We start from the raw sequence: 17589 nt of genomic DNA on the forward strand, positions 1-17589 counted from the left end.
AGTCCGATGAATTCTGATTGGCAGTTAATATTTTTTATCATTCTTTCGTTAGGAAAAATCACTATGAAAGTGATTCCAGCTATATTGTTCCTCTGTGACGTTATCGTTATTATAGTTATTACAGTGTTAGTGTGCTTAGCAACATGCTAACAACAAACTATTGTTCATCTACTATTTGTTTCCATCCACGTGCAGTGTTTGAAGTTACTTGCGAGATTCCATTTCAGTCAGGATGCTGCCTTAAGAGGCTGGAGCCTATAGGCAATAGACCGCTAGGCAGCACTCTAGGTACTCCAGTGTCTTTAGAGATCCTAACAATTCATCATATTTCCTCACTAGGTGTAGAATGGGTCCCTAAGATTTTATGAAGTGTTCTTTTTGCAGATATATTCATCCCTCTTTGCATTTTTTTTTTTTTTTTTGTTCCAGTGCTGAGGCTGCTGAAGGAGGGGGCTGACCTGAACACAGTGATATCCTCAGGAGGATCTCTGCTCCATCTGGTAAGAACATAAGGACAAGCTCTGACAAATTCAGATACATGTGCATTGCCTCTCGAGTAGGGCTGCACGTTTTCAAGTTTTTCATTAACCGTTAACCGAGGCCCTTAGCGGTTAATACTCGGTTAACCATATATGGTAGCATAGTGTGCGCGCCGCAACCCCGAGATAGGCGTAATTTGCGGGTGAGACATGTCTACACCACTATTTTCTAAGGTCGATATTGTCCCCACCACTTTTGAAACATCTCGCGGCAGGAATACCAATACAAATAAACAAAACATCTCCAGTTAACTAGCAGAGCATTCATTTCATTCGTTTTTTTTTTAGGCGATCTAGCGCTGAAATGTTTTGTTTTTTAAATCAAGTGATCAAAGTGCTCGTTGCCGCTGCGATCGAGAAGGGTCTTGTAAAACGTGCTGAGGTATTATTAATTCGTGGCCACGAAACAATTCACCTGAATATTCACCAATTCACACACCAAAAAAAGGAATAAAAAGCTGTACGAGAATAGTCGGCCTTCACTGAAGAGCTATCTTCACAGGTAAGAAAAACAGTTTAATAATTATTATTAATTCGTGGCCACGAAATAATTCACCAATTCGCAAAAAATAGGTCTTTAGCATTCACTAATTAATAGTATCAAACTGTTTTTGGCCACGTTGTAATTCGTTAAATCAAAATGAGGGAGGGAATTTGTTCAACGTGTCCACGATTTATTAAAACGAGGGAACAAATAAGTCGTCGTAACAACTAATTATTTAGATCAGTGGACAGGGAGCATAAGAACAAACAGTGAGAGAGCCCCGGCCGCGCGCGCGCACTCTCACCGCCTTCAAACAACACGAGCGCTGTATTGCTCTCTCTCCCTCGCGCATATCAACACAATAGTAAAAGGTCGGAAGACCGATTGTGTTTTATAGATTAGTAGTTTGTTCAGATAAAGTGTTTGATTAGCAAGTACATGTTTAGGAAATGCATAATACAAATTGTATTGGTTAACGTAACGGTAAACGGACTCTGCGGGTAAAACTGTTGTGATGAATTTGCGCATGCGCGGGGTAAAACTGCTGGGGTAAAGCTGTGGCTCTGCGGCTCTGCAGAAAGATATTATTGTGCTGCCATCAGTGGCGCGGATACTATTTGTTTCTGGCTCGCGCAGAGCCTTCACTCTCGGACGCGCGCTTTCTTTGCCCGCTTCATATTAGAAAACTGGTCTAGCGGTCTCTGGTGGTGCAAAAATGTATTACAACTAAATTCAATGCACGCCATTGACGCCACTTAACCGAGCAAAATGTTTCACTCGGTTACGCAATTTTTAACGGTTAATCGGTTAATCGGTTAACCATGGACACCCCTACTCTCGAGCTGTCATTCAGCTGACTTGTGATATCCTCTGCAGGAATTCTACCTGTCACTTTTTTAAAGCAGTGCCCCAATACTCAGTTCCTTTTACCTCTGAGGTCCTCTACAAAGTATTGCAAAGACTTAAAATAATTGTATAAAATGTTTATGTTAAGAATGGACAAGGCATGTTTGAAGCCACTCCTGGAATGCACATTCCATATTAAACCTTTAAAGATAGTCAGGCATTTTTGACCAATTTAATTTAATGTATTTATTTAAAATATAAAAACGGTTTACTCAATCTGACTGGTTCAAGGTTTAGATATAGAAAAAATTGCACTTCATTTGAGGACACACCTTGGCTGTTTGTGGTCAAAATTGATAAACCATTGGAAATGAATGGAAAAGCAACTTTTTATATTTAAAGTTATTGAATAAGATCTATATACTATCAGCCTCAATGCAAAAAAACAAACAAAAAAACACTCTTACTGTTCCCAGTCAAATATGACCGCCAACAGACAATATTTTATCCTTTTTTTTTTTTTTACTTTGGAGGGTTGAAGATCTTAATTCATTTTCCTTTATTGGACAATTACTGGTTATATATGACACCTACATGTTCTGTTCAATGCCTGCTTGTCAACTAAATGGTAGGCATCCATTACATTCCCTTTAGTTGGTTCATTGTAACTCTGGGAAATATTTGACACCATTCGGTGACACTGACTTTAATAGACCTGGTCCAGTGTGTGAGCACTACACTCAAGCAAGATGGATGACTCAATTTTTGTTAGTTAATTTTGTGACCATAGGAGACTTAAATAAATGTAAAGGGTTCGCCAGGGTATAGTACAGCTAAACAGAAACAAATGCAATTTCAGTGGTAATTGGATATAGTTTAATTAAGTCTTGGCACTCTGTAGGAGTCAGAGATGCTCAAACAGAAAACAATACATTTTTATGGTGCAACATATGAAATCAGCCATTCATACCCAATGCAATATATGTAATTAACTTTTTAATTACAATTTTGATTATTGCACCTCTAACTGAAATCAACCTCCGCCTTTGTGCAATTAATGTCATTATCTAATGTGAAAAGGGCTAAATCTTTTTAGTCCATTTAAATGTCTAATTTAAATGCATAGTAGAATAGCTAAATATCTGAATTGAGTTCAGCACTTATTCACTAAAGCTCTCGGGAAAGTTTGTTTTTGGGCAAAATGGTTTAAGTTTAGTTGAGGAAGATATTCAATCAAACGCTCCTGAAATTACAGTGGGTGCAAAAAGTATTTGGACATGCAAGTCAAATCAAAGCATGTGTACAAACCATTTTTGCAATGACTTATGTTCTCATGAGAATTAGTTTGATGCTCAGGAAACATTGCGGAAACGCTTTATTTTACAGTCCTATTCTGCATGTACATGCTATGTACTTACAGTAATTACAATAACTTGGTAATAATTAGGTACTAACATATCCCTAAATCTAACCTCACTCATGCAGTTGCTTTGTACTATTGCCCAATATTTTCTTAGTTTTTTTTTATGAATGCAGTAAGTGCATGTACTAAATATAGTGCATTTCTTCTTATCACACTTAAAAACAGCTGTTCTTTTTGATATATTTGTGAAAACCATTATTGGTCAAATATTTTGGGATATTGAGATTTCTGTTCGATTGCGCCACTGTGACTGGGACTCTCTTTCTTTTGTCTCTGCAGTGTGCCCGCCATGACAATGTGTTCGCAGCAGAGATTTTGATAGAGAAGGGACTGAATGTCAACCTGCAGGATGAGGACCTCTGGACCGCCCTGCATGTGGCCTGCGCCTGCGATCACGCAGATATGGTGCTGCTGCTACTGCTGGTGAGGAATACAATTCAAGTCTATTCAGTTCAAATGTATTCACAATACTGTTTCAAAGCAGCTTTATAGAAAATGCTCGTTTCAATGTTACAATACGAATGCACCGCACACAGACACCATCAAATCAAATCTTTTAGCCCATATTTATTAGCTTTGAGATATGCTAGTGTACTATACATTTCGCTTTAAAGTATAACAGATAAACCCATAATGACAATTGTTTCTGTTCTGGAAAAAGTGAGTTCAAATCTTAATGATTTATCTTGCATTCAGGGGCATATACAAAATCAAAAATGTGCTGTAGTTAACAGATTGCTTTCTTCAGGGATTACAGGGCCAACACAGAAAAGAAAACCGTACTTGTCAAGTGTTTTAATGGGGTTTTAAAGAGAATTCTTATTTCTCTTCGATTGTGTCATCTGTGACACCTCTCTTTAATACGATTAAGAGGTTTGTGTACTGAAGGATGAAAGCAAAAATCAGATGGAAGAGATGAAAAACATGACTGCCTACCTCTCTGCTCTCTCACCAGGGTGTTGAGAATTTAATGAGCTTCTTGACACACCACACCCCTGACCAGCCTTGATATATGTGTGTGTGTGTGTGTGTGTGTTTCAATAACTTATAGCCTAGATGTAATTGGCAAACACAGGTGGAGCATTTTGGAGCTTCAGATATAATTATGTGGTATAGAGCGGACAGGATATTTTATATGTATTTTTGTGTTTCCATAGGAAAAAGTGACATATAGTAAATGGTGACAGAACTACTTTTAAAGTCAAACATGTATCAAGTTGCAGTCGGATGTAATACAAATAAAATAAGAGGCACATACACGTCTCTCCTGCGGGAGGAAATCCAACTAAGCTTCCAACTAGCAAGTAAAGTTCTGTCATATGTTGGACATGCCGGATCAGATGAGCGTAATCCTCCACCGTGCTGACAGATCCAGGCAGGATCAGGATTTCCCTGCGTCTTTAGACAGGCTGTGTTCAGCCAGCACGCAATCATGTCAGATCGCTGACTTTATCACAAACAAACACAGGTGATTTAACTTGCACTGACAAGGATGTCTTCAGTGTTTCTGGAGCAGGATTTTTAAATAAAGGATTTTTCTTTTTTTATATTTTGAGGCTTCTTGAAATACTGTTTGCAACACTTTTTACTTTTGAAATGTGACATTAATTCTGAATTGATTGGATTGTGAAAATGAACATTTTTTTTATTTTAATATCAAGTTATTTAGAGCCCAAAACTTCATACGCCAGAACAAGGAAAAGGAAATTTTGATTTGTTTCTCAATATGGTTTTTAAATACAGATAAGTTAAATAGCTATTTTAAGAAATTAATAATTCTCTAATGATTGGAGGGATTTTTTAGACCATCCCTTTAGGGCTGAACAGTTTGGGAAAAACTTGACAAATGTTTGTGTTCACACTTGGTTATGCTATAAGAACTAACTCAAACCTATTTCAGTAACTATTAAGTCTTTCCACTTGAGGATTCAAAGACCACTTTTCTTTTCTTTTCTTTTTTTTTTTTTTTTTTTTTTTACCAATTTTGATGACTATCAAGTTCTAATAATAATATTATTCATTTTTAATAAAAATAAACAAAAATATGATATATTTTGTAATACTGTTGTACTCTAAAATAAAAAATATATATTATTGAAAAGTATTTAATAAAAGATATACACTCACCTAAAGGATTATTAGGAACACCATACTAATACTGTGTTTGACCCCCTTTCACCTTCAGAACTGCCTTAATTCTACGTGGCATTGATTCAACAAGGTGCTGAAAGCGTTCTTTAGAAATGTTGGCCCATATTGATAGGATAGCATCTTGCAGTTGATGGAGATTTGTGGGATGCACATCCAGGGCACGAAGCTCCCGTTCCACCACATCCCAAAGATGCTCTATTGGGTTGAGATCTGGTGACTGTGGGGGCCATTTTAGTACAGTGAACACATTGTCATGTTCAAGAAACCAATTTGAAATGATTCGAGCTTTGTGACATGGTGCATTATCCTGCTGGAAGTAGCCATCAGAGGATGGGTACATGGTGGTCATAAAGGGATGGACATGGTCAGAAACAATGCTCAGGTAGGCCGTGGCATTTAAACGATGCCCAATTGGCACTAAGGGGCCTAAAGTGTGCCAAGAAAACATCCCCCACACCATTACACCACCACCACCATCCTGCACAGTGGTAACAAGGCATGATGGATCCATGTTCTCATTCTGTTTTCGCCAAATTCTGACTCTACCATCTGAATGTCTCAACAGAAATCGAGACTCATCAGACCAGGCAACATTTTTCCAGTCTTCAACTGTCCAATTTTGGTGAGCTTGTGCAAATTGTAGCCTCTTTTTCCTATTTGTAGTGGAGATGAGTGGTACCCGGTGGGGTCTTCTGCTGTTGTAGCCCATCCGCCTAAAGGTTGTGCGTGTTGTGGCTTCACAAATGCTTTACTGCATACCTCGGTTGTAACGAGTGGTTATTTCAGTCAAAGTTGCTCTTCTATCAGCTTGAATCAGTCGGCCCATTCTCCTCTGACCTCTAGCATCAACAAGGCATTTTCGCCCACAGGACTGCCGCATACTGGATGTTTTTCCCTTTTCACACCATTCTTTGTAAACCCTAGAAATGGTTGTGCGTGAAAATCCCAGTAACTGAGCAGATTGTGAAATACTCAGACCGGCCCGTCTGGCACCAACAACCATGCCATGCTCAAAATTGCTTAAATCACCTTTCTTTCCCATTCTGACATTCAGTTTGGAGTTCAGGAGATTGTCTTGACCAGGACCACACCCCTAAATGCATTGAAGCAACTGCCATGTGATTGGTTGATTAGATAATTGCATTAATGAGAAATTGAACAGGTGTTCCTAATAATCCTTTAGGTGAGTGTATACTTAGCAAATATTTAGTAAAATTACAATACTAATATTGATGTCTTAATTACATCTTTATTTCAAATGTTATATCCATCATGCTTTTATTCTGGTGGGAAACTGCATTGAGCCCTTTTTTTGTTGGGAACAAGGTTCATAAACACTTCCCACTACAAATCTGGTAAAATGGTTGGCACACATTGCGTTGCATGTTATAAGAAAAATGCAGAGATTGTGCGGAGCCGGATTTGCGATTTGATAATCACACCAAGCCATATTGTGATTTTGGTGTTTTTGTTATATTGTGCTGCCCTAACCAGAACACTAATATTGACTCCCGCTTGAATTCACAGACAGTTAAGACACAAGTGTGTCACTGTTGTTCTTTTCACTTTTGTGCCAGTCAGTGAAAGCTCACTCTCTGTGTGCGTGTCAGCGAAAGCTCAAAGTAACAGGGATATCTGGGTTATTTTTAGCGCTGTGACTTCAAAGAGCATCTTTCCTAAGGAGAATTTCTTCTCCAAATGTTAGAGTGGAGAGAAGAAGCTCAAGATTTTCTGCTTATTGCCTCCAGTACAGCACAGCATGCAGATGTAGCCTGTTTGCTATGGGCACGAATGATTGGGTCATATTTCTCAAATGTGCGGTTTATTTTTCTGCATAAAACGTTTTTAATTTGCAAAAGTGGCCGATTCGACATGGATGTTACACCAACTGAGTGTTTTGGCGGAAATCTCACCGTCGTTTGTCAGATGTCTTTGAATCTCACTGATCAAGAATGGATGAGAGAGACATTTCTCTCAAACTTTCTGGCACAAATTTGGCACCAAATGCCCTCTGTGAACCGTACGGTACTGTAAGTTAAAATCACTATAAATAACGTTTGAGATTTGTTTCTTACTAAAAAGTTTGAATGAGATTAACTGCCAGCAATAATAGCAAACTTGTTGGATTTTGTCGGAGAGTTGGAAAGGCTGTTTAATCAGCAGGGCTGTGATGCACTGCAGTCCTAATATGATCTAAATTGACTTCTAGTGGGAAAAGGGACCTTTATACCATTAATTTGTCATTGAACAGCATATCCTCCGCAAATTAGAAGCCTTGGGGGTGTAAACAGAGTATGAATCAGAGTTTATCTCTGAAGAGAATCTAAAAAGGAACATGCCAGGGGAAGATATTCGCCCCCTTCAATCCAAACCCATTTATAAAGATTCCTACACGAGCTGTTTCTCATCCAGTGAGCTTCTTCATCCTTCAAATTAATGACTGAATCATTTCATTATTATCAAGAGAGAATGGAAACTGTGCCAGCTCACGCATCACACATGAAGCCACATTTCCTGCATTTAGACCTCAGGTGAAAATACGGATCACGATTTTCATATATCTGTGGAAAATACACAGCGAGTTCTCTGAGAAAACTATCATCTGGTTATTGTTATTCTGAATGTGCGCTGCAGAGACACCAGCTATGCCTGCTCTACTTTCCAGTGTGTGTGTGAGACTCCAGACCACTTTCGACCTGATTTTCATTGGAGCGTGAAGCAACAATCCATGTGCATCTGCCAGCTCACTTCAATCTCAGACCTCCTTTAGGAATACTGGACAAAAATACACACTACTACTACTACTACTACTACTACTACTACTACTACTACTACTACTACTACTACTACTACTACTACTACATTATACAACACCTGCATTCAGTTTTGTTAGCTACATTAAATCATAACATCCAGATTGTACGCAGATATATATATATATATATATATATAATACAGTCTGTATCACAACTGAAATATTATCTATAATATAATGTTTAGCCTTTTCTTTATCTGCAGTTTAATATGAGGGAGCTAATCCCACCTGAACCTCTTCATTATGTTGATGTATAGGCTCAAACCCCACGTTTCTTCAAATCACCAGCAGTGTTCATTTTGACTGCACATTTTTATTTAGGTTTAGTCAGTCTTTTGACCAAAATGCCTTTTAGTTTGTCATATTTTAGTCATCCGAATTGTTTGTCTAGTTGTAGTCGACTGAAATCTACTGTAGATTTACAGTAATGGGAGTAACTTTTAATTGTAACGACGCATCTCGCGCATGATGCTACAAAGATGTGAGCAGCGAGTGCGACACTCAAACATTTCCAACTCTATGACTATACAACTAAATTACATAGAAAAACAATGTAAAAGCAGCGCAGAATTCTGTGATTGGCCCCTTCATTTTTAACCATTTGTCTTTGTATGCAGTACAGTGTGTCATAAATTGACAGATAAAGGAATGTGTGATATTTAGCAAAATAGAGGTCAATATTTCTGAATGTAAACCAGCTACATCATCTCCCTCTTTGTGTGTGTTTCTGTGTGTTTGTGGGAGAAAGTGTGTTTGAGCATCTGCATGTGAACTGTGCTGTTGCGCTTTGAAGCATTCTCTTTGATAGTACTCACAACAGATTTGGCGCGTGTGTGTGAACAACTCCTCGGCGCTGTATGAATGAATATTTCTGAAAGTAGGCCTCATTTGCATAAAAGTATGCAAGTCAGTTTGTGCAGAGCTCTCGTACGGCAGAGATAACGTGAAGACTTAATTAACTGCATGAAGATGTGATCCTTTCTTACACACACACACACACACACACACACACACACACACACACACACACACACACACACACACACACACACACACACACACACACACACACACACACACACACACACACACACACACACACACACACACACACACACACACACACACACAGACATTTTCCATTCGTGAGTCTGAAGGTTCCTTAATGGTGGACATGGCCTTGCCTCTTTTTAAAACTAACCTTTCACACACACTCATTGTACTAAAACCTCTTTTGCTGTCTGATGCAGCAAGAAAGCACACAGTCTTTATCTTTGAGAAGAAAAGCACAAGATCATGTACAGGGATGGTAGTATACTACTGTTTTTTTTTTTTTTTTTGCAGTATTTGTACTGCAGTAAGCTGTGTGAAAATACTAGTTTTGCCTAAATGTGCAGTGCACAGAATAATGTAGGCATTTTGACCGTCCTTTTTCAGTTATGACAGGTGTTGAAATGTATTGAGTTTAGTCCATATCTGTTCTTGACATTTACAGTTTGACAATGGCGAATGGAGCAGAAGCATCTGTGATTGCCATCTCAAACATCAAATTCATGACTCATTCATTACTGATTCATTAATAAATGAATTGCTGCAGTTTTCAGTAAACACATGCTAGAACACTAATGTACTAAGACACAGGAGGCTTTGAATAGGACACCTCCTTTCTGTATCCAGGCAAGTTTGATTGACACCTTAAGCCTGACTGACATGTCATTGTTTGATTAGCTGTTCGTCAGAGGCTTACACAAAATGACTGTGAATTAATGCAGCTTTGTTTGGCTCGTGAATGGTATTGAGAGAGTGGATTCTCCTCAAGCAAGCCCCTTTAACCTTTTTTGTCTCTGCCTCTAACTGCGGGTGAGTCACCCTTGTGTTGAAAGGGTTGTCTCCGTTGCCATGGATACACATTTTCCATCTTCTCCGTATCACTTTTCAGCGGCCTTGCTGTTTTTTCTCCATTCCGCGTCAATGCCGATATTATTAAATATCTATAATAATAATAATAATAATAATAATAATATTTGGAAGATTAAAGGTGAACTAAGTAACTTTTTTATCTTAACCGAACAGCTTCGGAGTCATTGGAATGGTTATATGACTGTTTTTGGGTTGAATGGTGGTAGCAAAAAGCGAGAAAACAGCGAAGAAATCGGCAAAGCTGCTTAATGCAGCTTTAAAGAAAATAGAAAATTAAGCCTGTCATTAGGAACATGAATATTTGTTGAATCGTGATAATTTTATTTAATATTTTCAAAGTGTTTTTCTTCGATTTTTACCAATAAAATGTATATTTATTTAATTTGATTCAGTAGCAATTTGTAATATCCCTATAATAATATATATGAATGTAATTTTAATTTATTTAAATTCATACATTTGATAATGTATTATGAACTAACGTGAATTGACGCCAAAAATAGTATAAATGATCATTAACCTAGATTAATAAATGTTTTTCATTTTGTTCATGATGCATAATGCGCATTAACCGTTGTACAATTACACAAACATATTATTTACAGACTTTTAACACTTACACTGCAAGTTTGTTTTCGAGTTTGTATTCATTTACTTGGAGTACTTAACACAATCAGTTTGTTTACAGTTAAAGTTGACTTATTCAACACTTATATAACATGTTTATTTATTTATTTATTTATTTATTTATTTATCGGCATAAATAACTAAAATACAGATGCCACCAAGTAGGAATGGTTTACAATTTTGCACTCCTAAATTGTGTATGCACTCCTCTAAAAACAATTTCACAGTGCAGTAAATCTTAATGGCCCTAAAATATGGTTTGTTTTCATTCTAATTAATTCTAATTTATTTAATTATTTGTGTGTGTGTGTGTGTGTGTTTGCGTTTATGAGAGAGTGTCTGTGTTTGCGTTTATGAGAGAGTATGTGTGTGTTTGCGTTTATGAGAGTGTGTGTCTGTCTGTGTATGAGTGTTTGTGTTTATGAGAGCGTGTTTTACGAGAGAGAGAGACTGTGTTTGAGAGAATGTGTGTTTATGAGTGTGTGTGTTTATGAGAGAGATTGTGTGTGTGTGTGTGTGTGTGTGTGTGTGTGTGTGTGTGTGTGTGTTTGTTTATCAGAATGTGTGTGTTTATGAGAGTGTGTGTTTATGAGTGTCTGTGTTTGCGTTTATGAGAGTGTGTTTACGAGAGAGACTGTGTGTGTGTGTGTTTGAGTGTTTATGAGTGTGTGTTTATGAGAGAGATTGTGTGTGTGTATGTTTGTTTATCAGAATGTGTGTGTGTGCGTTTATGAGAGTGTGTGTTTATGAGAGTGTCTGTGTTTGCGTTTATGAGAGTGTATGTGTGTGTTTGCATTTATGAGAGTGTATGTCTGTCTGTGTATGAGTGTTTGTTTATGAGAGCGTGTTTACGAGAGAGAGACTGTGTGTGTTTATGAGTGTGTGTGTTTATGAGAGATTGTGTGTATGTTTGTTTATCAGAATGTGTGTGTGTGTTTATGAGAGTGTGTTTGTTTATCAGAGAGAGAGAGAGAGAGAGAGAGTGTGTTTTTGAGAGAGAGTGTGTTTGTTTGTTTGTTTGATTGATTCACCCCCAAACTTGAAACCACATTTCCTTGACTAATATGCGTTTTTTTATAATGCAAATGTTGTATATTTCAGTTTTTCTCTCATGTTATGTCTGTTAATGCTCTTATCTCTGCTGTGCAATATGCAATGCTTTAGGTCTCCCACACACACTCTCACTTCAGGCTAGCTCTCTCCTTCTCCCTCTGCCTCTGCATCTCTCACGTTCCTTCCTCCATATTACTGCATCCTGCTTCCAAAACTAGACCATGACGACCTATTTTTTGGGATTAGTCAGAGTCAGGATTTAGGAGGCACTGTTAGGCTGCCAATCTCAGTCTCATCTGTTATTTCATTTAGGTAAGAACTGCATTAGGTAAGGGTTCATTAGCTTTCACTGCTTAGTCATTTCTATGAGGATTACTCTCTTAAGAAACAAACCTACATTCAATTGACGTCATGGGGGGAAAAAATGAATTTCCTTGCTGCTTTTCCAACTAAACAGACATGGCTTTATAATGCATAGTCTAAAATGGATTCAGTTATGGGTCCTATTCCATCAGTTTCCTTTTCAGATATGTTAGATATAGATTTAGTCCACTTTCTGAATGATCGACCTCAGGAGCGGTGTGCTCTTGATGTGATTTTCACGTTGTTCTGAACAGACATCAGACAGATTGATTGATTAATTATGTAAATCTAGTGTATGTCAATAGGTAGCGCTAATGGAACAGTAGAAATATAACTGTTTCCCAATTCCCGGTTGCGAAATCTGCGTGGGAAGATCTTTCACCCTCGCGCGAAATTCCTTATCTCCTGCGAACAATAGTAAATGTCACATTTAACATGTGGCTACTAATGTAGTTTGTTTGTAATCATAATGGAGTTAACTTGCATATAGATTTTCTTAAAGCTACAGTAGCACAAAGTAGCCTGTTGATTCTAACACTGTCTTCGTCGGGCATGTTTGTTGTCTATAGCTTGAGGCTGTCTACACTGGATATGTCAAAGCGAACTGTCAATATGGTTGCTGGAAGTAGTGCAAACATGAATATGTCAGTAATAGAACAAGGCATCAGTTTATTGTTGTCGACCGTATGCGTTATGCCACATCACACCCAGTGTAGACAGTACCACTAATTATAATGGGCTCTTTTTGCTTGTAATGGTCAGTGAGAGGTGGACTGGTCATAATTACACCTGTTTGTGGTGCAAGAAGATAAACGATATCTTCAAGGTAATTTCAAGGTAAAAGATGTCGAATTCACACCAGTGAACCATGCAGATGTTCTGAAGTTTTCCAAGTTTGCTCGAAAGTTAACTGCGTTCTCATTCACTTTCATTGCTATTAGCCTATTATCATAACAGATTAAATTGAACAAAGGCAATTAAGCCTGTGCTCAAAGCCCTGTAATGAGACACAGGCAGCCATCATCATGCAGATTAGATGTAATTACGTTACGTGATTGTCCTTGTTTCCTGGTGCAGTCAGAGGAAAGTGTCTACAGTGTTTTTTTTTTTTTTTTTTTTTTTTTTACTTTCCCGGGGAGGATGTTTCATCTCTTTCTCCTTTGTTGACATGATTTGTAGTTCATCTATCTGCACTCCTCTGTACTGTCAGGTTCAGTTACTGTGGCCTCTGAAGCACACCTGAGGTGTGTGTGTGTGGTTCAGGTATACCCTACGCTATGGGGGCAAAATGACAAAAAAAAAAAAAAAAAAAAAATTGGTGTCCATGAGGAAAAAAAGCTTACAGTATAAATCATATTAAGTGAGGATTTCCATTGGGGTAAATTAATTACTATTTTATCCATCATAGCAAAAAATAGATTTTGAAAGAGTCCCAGAGGTCCGCTTGTTAACCCCCTCAAGTGCGTGTACTGCAGAGGTATGACACTTCACTTTTTATGGCCTGCTGTCTAACCCATGATGATCGCTGTGGATCAGTAGTAATCTATTAAATCCCGCTGCTAGACACAACAGTGTTCAATACAGTCCTGTAGGACCAGGTCAGTTTATGTCCTCCTCATTTAGTACACTATGGTTTTCTTATGGTTGCACCAGGAAAAAAAACAAGGTTTTGCATTAATGCATAAATATTAAACAATATAAAAATAAAAATATAAAAATGCGTTGTATTATGTAATGTAATTATAATATAATTGTGTATATAGTATAAAATGATGTAATATAGCCTAATAATACACCATTCTAAATTCTGGTCAGTATCGTAATTAATTAATTAATTTGTTTGTTTGTTTGTTTATTTCATTCAGTAAAGATGCATTGAACAGTTTCCACTAAGCAGCACAACTATTTTAAACAGCTATAAGAATAAGAAATGTTTCTTGTGCACCAAATCAACATATTAAAATGATTTCTGAAGGATTATGCGATTTTGAAGACTAGAGCTATTCTATTCTATTCTATTCTATTCTATTCTATTCTATTCTATTCTATTCTATTCTATTCTATTCTATTCTATTCTATTCTATTCTATTCTATTCTATTCTATTCTATTCTATTCTATTCTCATGCACTACTGCCTTTTAATAAAACACATTTATAAACCGTTTAGTTGTCACATGATTAGGTGTTTGTTTGCCACAGAGGACTGGGTGCATTTTGTCGATCAGAGGACACAATGTTGATGGCTTCATCACCTCTTCTCTCAGTGTGAAGGGCAGTGCACACACATACACACACACACACATTCTCATCACCACCAATGAGACTTCACATTGACCCCACCTAATCAATTCACACATGCTCTTGCTTTAACCATTCACAAAATGTTCAATAACAGTTCCACGGCAGACGGATCGATGAATCGCCACCAATACAAACACTTACACACACACACACACACACACACACACCATGTCCTCATGCGTCCCGAGTGAGTTGGAGGACTGTGGTGTAGTGTGTGTGAGATCTCAGTGAAGAGGTCATGACACAATCCTGTGACACAATGTCAGATCCGTCAGTGCTCTCGGGAGCTTTGTGTGTGTGGGTGGGTGGTCTCACTGGTCTGGTAAACCCAACATTAATTGAGACAATATGTCCCCGCAAAGATGGCAATATCTGAAATCCTTGTCCATGTGGGGAAATGTTTTGGTCCCCATGAGGAAAACCGCTTATAAATCAAACTGTTTTTTTTTATTTTATTTTTTTATGCAGAATGTTTTCTGTGATGGGTGGTTTAGTGGTTACTAATTATTGGGATGAAATCATGTCTATGGAAAGTCCCCACAAAACATGAAAACGTGTGTGTGTGTGTGTGTGTGTGTGTGTGTGTGTGTGCGTATCCTAAAAAGCCATAGCTCATAAATGCAGACAAAGGAGCTGCTGATAGTTAATGTTAATTAATACATTCATTAACCTAGTGCTAACCTCAGTGCGTGATTGACACAACCTCCCCAGTCTAAATGTGCTGATGGCTGGATTTGAAAGGCATGCTGGGAAAAGAGACAATAAGCTGCATCTTTGTCACAACGCCTTTATGCTCCAGCCAGTCAGATGGAGACGTGCCATTTGCAGCTTTAATTACACACAGGCCATTATGAGAGAGAGTTGTAAATCTACTGAAGTTTAGTTTTGTATTTTAAATGTCATGCCATCCTCCTCATCTCTCTCTCTCTCTCTCTCTCTCTCTCTCTCTCTCTCTCTCTCTCTCTCTCTCTCTCTCTCTCTCTCTCTCTCTCTCTCTCTCTCTCTCTCTCTCTCTCTCTCTCTCTCTCTCTCTCTCTCTCTCTCTCTCTCTCTCTCTCTCTCTCTCTCTCTCTCTCTCTCTCTCTCTCTCTCAGTGGCACTTGTATTTATATGTTCAAGTCATTTAACAGACCTATAGTTAAAGACTCCATCAAACAGCTTGACAAGCATGGTTTTTTTCTGTGTTGACTTATATCTTATTATTACACGGCTCTGTGGAATACTTGATTGGTCAATCGCGCCGTCCAGTGGTATGTTATTCCCCGATAACAGCCGCTAAAAACTAACAACAGAGGCTCATCCGGGTATCTGTCACTGACGTTGGCGCTATAGGAACGTCAGGAACGTTTTTTTTTTTTTTTTTTTTGGAAGCTTTGCGTTTGGTGAGCTAATAAAATATTAAAGCTCAGTCAAATCAATATTTTGTGTACAGTTATTTAATTAGGCCTATGTCATCCGGTATCGCAGACTCCCTCTCTCTTGTTTCATACAAACGCAGCTGCTGCCATTTTGAGACTATTTTTTTGTGCACTGTTGGATTATAAGATAACAAACAGGTACGATTTTAAAACAGTTTATCTCAAATCAATATCTCTTATCCCCATAAATATTTATGTGGTGAAATGCCGTCTAATGAGTGGTATGGACCGGTATGTGCTGTATTCCTTATATGTTTATCTAGTTTGAACTTGTAGCTTGCTAGTAACTGCTTTCTCTTCAGAAGCTTTGTGTTTAAATGGCTAATAAAATATTTAAACTCAGATCAATGTTTCATGTCTAATTATTTACTTATGTGGCAAGTAGCCATGTAATAAGTGGGATAATGTACAGCCAGCTGGATGTTATCTCAGAATAAACCCATTCAGGCTGATGCAAGACCATGATCCTGATCACCCTGTCGGGGTTTATTCTGAGATAACAACCGGCTGGATGTACATTATCCCTTACTTGAAACAAGAAATATGGATTAGACATATTAACCAACAGCCTTAAGTTTCTGTCTTGGTTGTTGGACTACACTTTGGACAACTACAGACTGGACCAAAAATTGGATATATGCTCCTGAATGTAATATGAGTGATTCATGTTTTTATTCGGTTTTTCCAGAAGAGACTGTAAAGTGTTAGATTTCTATATATTTATACATACAAGCTTTACAGATTACATTAAAGCTAACAGACAAGGACTAAATGCCACAGCCACTCCAATATTTTATATTAGATAGTTTTGTTTCATGACAGTGAAGCCCCTTTCTTCCCCCAGCTCTCGTTTGTTTGTTTATGATGACGTCGGCATCATTTTCAGACCATTACAGTATCCATAGAAATTCCACATGCTCAAAAGCCTTAACCCTCCGTCATGCTTTCAGCTCGTAAAGAGTCTTATCGCTGTCTGGAGTCTCTAGAGAGCAGACCCTCATAAATCACATCACCCCCTGCCACCCAGACACTCAACACCGCACCGTAGACCCTATTAACCTGCCCCTATCTTAATGAGTTAGTTAACGCTCTATTTTCTGTTAATGTAGCTCATCCCTGAGCTCGGGTGCCTGGGGAATGCTGGGAAAGTGTGATAATTGGCCGTAGTTTATCATCGATTGCAGACTGATGAATGGGGCGAGAGGGACTCAATTTGTTTATGTCTTGTTTTGCTTTATCTGACTGCCATCTCCCCCTCCCCCTCCCCTTCTCCATCACACCTCTTCTGAAGACTGGAGTCAACGTGCTCCTGCAGGATGTGAACGGGAACATTCCACTTGACTACGCCACTGAGGGGACGGAAACCAGCTACATCCTCATCAGACACCTGGAGGAGAATGGTAGGGTCATTTATTCATTTAGTTCCTAATTTACCAGTTTTTTATGACTACATACATGCATAACTAGGAGTTGGTGATTGGTGAACATATATGAACATAAATGCAGACTAGCGTTCAAACGTCGGTAATATGTTTTTAAAATAAGTCTCTTAAATGCAGCCTTGGTGAACATATGATTCAAAAGTACAGTAGATACAGTAATATTCTGAAAACAGTTATTTATTACATTGCTGAATTTTCAGCATCATT

General features: G+C 38.1%; 1 protein-coding gene across 5 annotated transcripts in view; it reads left to right on the top strand.

Annotated features, from left to right (window-relative positions):
* Positions 1-17589, top strand: part of myo16 (myosin XVI) — a 227586-nt gene that overhangs the window by 81888 nt on the left and 128109 nt on the right. For all 5 annotated transcript variants that reach the window (XM_084421067.1, XM_084421065.1, XM_084421066.1 and 2 more), the window contains exons 3-5: positions 430-500; positions 3572-3715; positions 17232-17340. In XM_084421067.1, the coding sequence (XP_084277193.1) occupies positions 430-500; positions 3572-3715; positions 17232-17340 (324 nt within the window). The remainder of the gene's footprint in view (positions 1-429; positions 501-3571; positions 3716-17231; positions 17341-17589) is intronic.

Source organism: Rutilus rutilus, assembly GCF_951802725.1.
Source record: "Rutilus rutilus genome assembly, chromosome: 10".
NCBI classification, from domain to species: Eukaryota; Metazoa; Chordata; class Actinopteri; order Cypriniformes; family Leuciscidae; genus Rutilus; species Rutilus rutilus.